Source organism: Cyprinodon tularosa, unplaced genomic scaffold (assembly GCF_016077235.1).
Source record: "Cyprinodon tularosa strain WSP-4 unplaced genomic scaffold, ASM1607723v1 ctg300, whole genome shotgun sequence".
NCBI lineage: Eukaryota > Metazoa > Chordata > Actinopteri > Cyprinodontiformes > Cyprinodontidae > Cyprinodon > Cyprinodon tularosa.
The window spans coordinates 993,745-1,001,543 of record NW_024039009.1 but is presented as its reverse complement, the minus strand read 5'-3'; the positions used below and the strand labels follow the sequence as shown (position 1 = coordinate 1,001,543).

Sequence of the window (7,799 nt, the reverse complement as noted above, 5' to 3'; positions counted from 1 at the left end):
ATAGTAGACGATGTTTTGGTCAGATTTTTCAGTTTATCACTGGCTTTATTGCACGATCAGCAAATGCTTCTTGGAGCTCCTCTGGGCTTTGCATCACAGTGGAGCAGGCGGAGTAGGAGGGTAGATAGGCTAAAATTGTCACGTCAGCTGATTATTCTACCTGAACTGTTGCTCTGCAGCTCCTGCATGGTTACCATGGACCTTTTTCCTATTGACAGGCCCATCAGTGAGCTATACAGCCATGTCATTATAGGTTTTCAGCTTTAACTATTACAACCCTGACTGTAGATTAAGGATGTAAAATAGACCAAAATGGCGAAAGAAGGGGAATGCTTGTCCAGACAAGAATTATCTGGAGCAGCTGATCAGTCCTCCTTTGATTGGCCGAGACACTGACATAAATTTATTTTTCTACGATTATAAGGAGAGAGAGAAAATTTATGCATATATTTATTATTTTTCTATTTACGTTTGCTTATTAAAAGCCTCAGATCAGGACTTCATGTAATCCTCAAGACTGGTGTTTATACCAGACTGAGAAAACTCTCTTTGTCCTCTTGGAACCAGGATGTAAGCTTGTGCATCCACTCAGAAGTAAAAGGATTAATTGGATTAGAGTTGAGGTAAGGTGGGATGAGGGGGAGGAGGGGATCTCATTAAGCTGCAGGTGTCGGTCAACTCCCAGCAGAAGTCACTCATCATCCTGGTCCCCTCCTAGGTAACTGTTTGTCACTTAGTTTTTAATTACAGCATATATCTACCTAAGGTACAGTAAACCCAGTTTTACAGGGAAAGACTTTCCTAGTTTGATCTGCTTATTTGCATACATTTCTCCATGGGAACTAAAGCAGAAAGAAATTGAGCATCAGTGTCCCCCTGATTGAAGCTGACACTCAAAGGGAGGCTTTGCTAACATCACTGTTTCAGCTTTAAGTTGCTGCACTTTGTGTTTTTTTTTTTTTTTTTTTTTTTTTTTTTTTTTTACAGTGTCCTGTCTGGCAATGTGGCAATAAGAATAATTGTCTTGATGCCAAAAGGAGCTCAACAGATTTTACTTTCACAAGTGTAGCGGTATGGCAATTGCCATAATACTCCACTTGTTTCATGCATATAAATTGCTTTATTATATTTAGGCAGGGAGTTTTACGGTTTATATGGACACTGCAATGTATGTACAGCAGAAAAACAGAAGAAGAAAAAGGAAAAAAAAGGAGAAAAGATGAAAGAAAGAGGAGATAGAAAGGAGACAATGACAAAACATTTTCAGTCTGCTTCATCACCTGTAACGAGATGAAAAGAACAGCACAACCAAAAGACATGGTACGAGATATACAATAAAGCAACACCTTGAAACTATCGCTAAAGTCTGACATGTACTCTGTGTTACCTGAAGATATGGATGGATTTAGTTTTCTAAACAAGAATTCAATTCAATTCAGTTTATTTATATAGCGCCAAATTCACAACACATGTCATCTCAAGGCACTTTACAGTTCAACCAGATCATACAGTCAAATTGATACAAAGTTTTCTATCTAAGGAAAACCAGTTGATTGCATCGACTCAAATACAATCCCTCACACTAAGCATGCTTGTAGCGACAGTGGAGAGGAAAAACTCCCTTTTAACAGGAAGAAACCTCCAGCAGAACCAGGCTCAGTGTGAGCGGCCATCTGCCGAGGCCGACTGGGGTTCAAGGAGACAGAAGCAGAGATACAAAAAGCAGCTGTAAAAGGCGGCCCCGTCCGGGAAACACACAGCCAGGCAGACGAGCTCCAAGGCAGCTCCCATGCCAGAGGACGAAGAGAGCACATCCAGCCAGTCACGGTCAGAGAAACAGGACCACTCTGGAAAACAGGCCGATCTCCAACATCTATAAACAAGGGTGTTGATGGAAGCAGCACAGCTGATGTTTCTTTCCAGGATGACGTCACAGCCAAACAGGAACAGACGAGGCAAAGCTACTCTGAGGAAAAGCAGAGAGAACAGAAGGTTAGAGATTGAACTAACAGATTCTGCAGTTAGGAGAACAGAGAGAGAATGAAGCAGAAGGATGAAATGGGGGTCCCTATGTCCTCAAAAAGTCTAAGCCTATAGCAGCATAACTATAGAGATAGCTCAGGATAACCTGAGCCACTCTAACTATAAGCGTTATCAAAAAGGAAAGTTTTAAGTCTAGCCTTAAAAGTAGACAGGGTGTCTGCCTCACGGACTAAAACTGGTAGTTGGTTCCACAGGAGAGGAGCCTGATAACTAAAAGACCTGCCTCCCATTCTACTTTTAGAAATTCTAGGAACCACTAGTAAACCTGCAGATTGAGAGCGAAGTGCTCTGTTAGGAACATAAGGAACAATCAGATCTCTGATATAAGATGGAGCTTGGCCATTTAAGGCTTTATATGTGAGAAGGAGGATTTTAAATTCTATTCTTGATTTAACAGGAAGCCAATGAAGAGAAGCCAGGATAGGTGAGATATGATCTCTCTTTTTAATTTTCATTAGAACTCTGGCTGCAGGATTTTGGATCAGCTGAAGGCTTTTAACTACAGTTTGTGGACTTCCTGATAGTAAAGAATTACAATAGTCCAGCCTTGAAGTAACAAATGCATGGACTAGTTTCTCAGCATCACCCCTGGACAGGATATTTCTAATTTTTGCAATGTTCCTCAGATGAAAGAAGGAAATTCTAGAAACCTCTTTGATATGGGATTTAAATGACAGGTCCTGATCAAAGATAACACCAAGATTTTTTACTTTATTATCTGAAATCAGTTTAATCCCATCCAAATGAAGTGACTGGCTAATCAGTTTCTTTTTCAGAGACTCTGGTCCAAAGACTATAACTTCTGTTTTATCTGCATTCAGAAGCAGAAAGTTAAGAGTCATCCAGGTTTTTATGTCTTCAAGACATGCCTGTAATCTATGTAATGGGTTAGCTTCATCTGGATTTATAGCCAGATATAGCTGGGTATCATCAGCATAACAGTGGAAATTAATCCCATGCTGTCTAATAACTCTACCAATTGGGAGCATGTATAAAGTAAAGAGAATTGGTCCTAGCACTGATCCCTGTGGTACTCCACAGGTAACCTTTGAGCGTGTTGAAGATCTATCATTAACATGAACAAACTGAATTCGATCAGATAGATACGATTTAAACCAGTCTAGTGCTGTTCCTTTAATTCCAACAAAATATTCAAGTCTTTCTAAAAGAATATTATGGTCAACTGTATCAAATGCAGCACTAAGATCCAATAGGACGAGCACAGATACAAGTCCATTATCTGAGCCCATGAGAATATCATTAGTGACTTTCACCAGAGCTGTTTCAGTGCTATGATGAGCTCTAAAGCCAGACTGAAACTCTTCAAAAAGTTCATTATGGTGTAAGTGATCGCAAACTTGTTTGGCAACTACTTTCTCAAGAATTTTGGATAAGAAAGGAAGATTGGATATAGGTCTATAATTGACCAAGTCATCTGGGTCAAGAGACGGTTTCTTAAGCAGAGGTTTAATTACAGCAACCTTAAAAGCTTTAGGTACATATCCCTGTAACAGAGATAGATTAATCACATCTAAAATGGAGGAGGAGATCAAAGGGAATACCTCCTTAAATAACCTGGTTGGAACTGGATCTAACATACAAGTTGAAGGCTTAGATGAAGACAATAATTTTGCTAATTCAGAAAGTTCAACTGGATCAAAGCAGTCTAAACCCGGTTCAGATTCCATGACTACCTCAGGTACAATCGTGGATAGGAGTGCTTGTGATTTTATTTTTAATAAGATCAATCTTATTTATAAAGAATCCCATAAAATCATTGCTGCTAAGAGCAGGTGGAATGGACGGTTCAACAGAGCTATGGCTCTGGGTGAGTTTGGCAACTGTATTAAAAAGAAATCTAGGATTATTCTTATTCTCCTCTATTAATGAGGAGAAGTATGCTGCTCTTGCTTTACAAAGGGTCCTCTTATACAGCATTAAACCATTTTTCCAGACTAGGAAGGACTCCCGCAGGCCTGTGGAGCGATATTTTCTCTCCAGTTTCCTAACATTTTGCTTCAAAGTACGCAGCTCTGCATTAAACCAAGGAGCAAGCTTTCTATTTTTAACGGTTTTCATTTTCAAAGGAGCTGCGTTGTCTAAGGCAATACGCAGAGAACTAGCAACCCCATCAACAAAATCATCAACCTGTGAAGGGGAATAAGCTATGCTTTTGCACTCTGCAGCACTGCTCAGCGACACAGAGGAGAGAGAAAGTGAAGCAGATTCTTTAAAATTTATAACTGCACTATCTGATAAAGATCTACTAAAATTGAACCTTCTTTTGGGGGAGGAGAACTCTGTTAAAGTAATCCTGAAGGTTATTACAAAGTGGTCAGAGAGGACAGGGTTGTGAGGAAATACTGTTGTTTCTTCACATTCTATGCCGTATGTCAGCACAAGATCCAAAGTATGAAGATGAGAATGTGTGGGACTATTCACATTTTGAACAAAGCCAATAGTGTCTAAGATAGCATTAAAGGCTGCTCTTAAGCTATCGCCTTCAATGTCAGCATGGATGTTAAAATCTCCCACTATGATGACCCTGTCAGTATTTAATACCAAATCAGAAAGGAACTCTGAAAACTCATCTAAAAATTCAGAGTAAGGACCTAGTGGACGATACAAAGTTACAAAAAGAAGAGGTTTTCTTGCCTTGAAATTTGGATCAGGGAAATTAAGGGTTAAATGTTCAAAAGAGTTGTAGGTATTAACTGTTTTGGGAGTAATCAGTAAGTCAGACTTGAAGATTGTTGCTACTCCTCCTCCTCGCCCAGAACTTCTGGGTATGTGAAAATTTAAATAGCTTGAAGGAGTTGCCTCATTTATGCTCACATAATCCTCTTGCTGCAGCCAGATTTCTGTAAGGCAAAACAAGTCAATGTGATTATCACAAATCAAGTCATTAACTAGTAGACTTTTAGGGGAAAGCGATCTTATGTTAAACAGACCGCATTTAATTGTTTTAACTTTTTCCCCAATTGGAGTTATTTTGATTTTAATTAGGTTATCATGATTTACTCCTTTGGGAATCTTTGCTAATTTATTAGATTTTGGTCGTGGACAAGACACTGTCTGGATGGAGTAAAGAGTGGGTAACAGTAGAGAAGCTGCAGAGAAGTGTGTTAAACTACAACTCTGCTTCCTGGTCTGCACCCTGGGTGGTCAGGGTTTTGGAGGACTAATAAATGTGGCCAGATTCCTAGAAAGAAGAGCTGCCCCATCCAAAGTGGGATGGATGCCGTCTCTCCGAATCAGACCAGGCTTTCCCCAAAAGGATTGCCAATTATTAATGTAGCCCACGTTGTTTTCAGGACACCACCTAGACAACCAGCGGTTGAATGACGACATGCGGCTAAACATGTCATCACTGGTCAGATCAGGGAGGGGACCAGAGAAAATTACGGAGTCCGACATTTTTTTGGCAAACTTACACACCGAAGCAACACTAATTTTAGTGACCTCCGATCGGCGTAACCGGGTGTCATTACCACCAGCGTGAATAACAATCTTACTGTATTTAACCTTATCCTTAGCCAGTAGTTTCAGGTTGGATTTGATGTCGCCCGTTCTGGCCCCCGGCAAACATTTGACTATGGTCCCTGGTGTCTCTAATGCCACGTTTCTGACTATGGAGCTGCCAATCACCAGAGTGGGCTTCTCAGTGGGTGTGTCACTGAGTGGGGAAAACCGGTTAGAAACGTGAACGGGTTGGTGGTGACCAGTGGGCAGAGATCCACGACTACGCTTTCTGCGTACAGTTACCCAATCGCCTGGCTGCTCAGGCACTTTTGGAGGACAGCTACGTGGGGGGCCTACTTTAACCCCTGGATGTTCAACAGCCTGAAGCCTGGATTCTAACTCTGACACCCTCGCCTCCAAAGCTACAAAAATACTGCACTTATTACACATCCCATTATCACTAAAGGAGGCAGAGGAATAACTGAACATCTGACACAGAGAGCAGGAGAGAGGAGAGGAAGAAGGAAGAGTTGGAAAAGAGTCAAGGGAGGGAGAGAGAGAAGCCATAGCAATGCTAAGCTAGCGCTAGCCTAGGCTAGCTACTCCTTGCTATCAGAAATAAAACCGTGTGAAACTGACAAGTGCTCAGTAGTAAAGTACAGCAGAAGGTGCTATGTTTTAGAGTAGTCAGTTAGAGTTACTTAGATACAGAGATATCACAGAGAAAATAACTTAACTTCAGATGGAGTTCCTCTGGACAGCTGCAACAGCTGCACACTCAGTTAATCTAAACAGGAAGTGAACAGGTCCAAACAGCAACAAGAAGCACCTTAGGTTTTTTTTAGAATATTGTATTTTCTTTTCTTTTCTTTTTTGTTTTTTTTTTACAGTGTCCTGTCTGGCAATGTCGCAATAAGAATAATTGCATTGATGCCAAAAAAAGGGCCCAGCAGATTTTGCTTTCAGAAGTGGAGCAGTACAAGTCAAGTCAGCTTTTACTGTCACTTTCTTCATATGTACAAGACATACAAAGGAAATGAAATTACGTTTACTCTCTAGTTTATTCTCTAATTACGTTTACTCTCTACTGTGGCTATCGCCATAGTGTTCTGCTTGATTTATGCATGTAAATAGCTTTATTATAATTAATGCAGGGAGTATTACATACAAAACATCTTCAGTCTGCTTCATAAGATGTAAAAAGAACCCACACAACCAACGGATATTGTATGGGAGATGCACTAAAGTAGCACCTTGATACTAATGCTGAAGTATAAGTAGTAGTATTAAATCTGACATGTATACTGTGGTAGCTGAAGATAAGAATATGGGCTTTCTGTATGTATATTTGTATATAAATATGTAGAATATTGTACATATGTAAATAAAAATCAATCATGATGCACTTTTATAGTGTGATTATGAAACAAATGAGGCTGACCTTCTCTTTTTAATCCTAGAACAAAACCAATCTAATCAAAAGACAAATAGGATAGTTATTTAAATGTGCTTGTTTTTTCCCCCCAGCCATTGAGGATGATGAGAGGCTGTCAGCAGAGGAGATGGATGAGAGGAGGCGGCAGAACATTGCCTACGAGTACCTGTGTCACCTAGAGGAGGCCAAACGGTATGATATGAGGGAAGGGAAGGGGAAATTCATTTCTAAAATACTTTATTAGTCCCACTTTGAAATCAAAAGTTGTTTTACCTGATGACATTTTCTTCAAGTTGTTTGTAGATTCTTATAGCAGTAGGCAGGAAGGATCTACTGTAGAGGTCTGGATATTGAGAAACTGCCGTCTGACTAAGATGAGGCTAAAGGGCTGTCTTTGGTGTCTTCATTCTTATGAGTTTTTCTTTAACTCATGTCCAGATATTCTAGAAAAGCTCTAGAACAGAATCAACTCTCCTTACCATCAGGATGTTCTTGGAGCATAATGGGGATAAATCGCAAAAAGGAAGAAAAATGTAATTTTTCATCTTCTCTGGTCCACTTCTCTCTCCTTTCTTTTTAGCATATTTGCTTATTTAGCCCACTCTTTTCTTTCTTTTTTTTTTCTTAATTTTTTTTTAGTTTGGGAGGCGCCGTTCATATCTCCTTCTAATATGCAAACTATCAGACTGACTCACTGAGACATTGCACTGAACCACCTGCAGCAGAGGGGGTGGTTATACACCAACTTCAAACTGATGTTTCTTATTTTTGTGTTTAAAAGACACAGTTGTTCAACCTGATAGAAGTACCCTGGGAATTCTTCTGAACCCCCCTATGGCCAGACCTCTACCTTCAAAGG

The 7,799-nt window shown here is 40.1% G+C and overlaps 1 protein-coding gene across 1 annotated transcript in view; it reads left to right on the top strand.

Moving 5' to 3' along the window:
• Window positions 1-699: 699 nt before the first annotated feature.
• Window positions 700-7,799, top strand: part of iqgap2 (IQ motif containing GTPase activating protein 2) — a 65,269-nt gene continuing 58,169 nt past the window's right edge. Inside the window, exons 1-2 of the mRNA XM_038291816.1 lie at window positions 700-718; window positions 7,033-7,132. Coding sequence (XP_038147744.1) covers window positions 7,068-7,132 — 65 coding nt within the window. The 5' untranslated portion in view covers window positions 700-718; window positions 7,033-7,067. The remainder of the gene's footprint in view (window positions 719-7,032; window positions 7,133-7,799) is intronic.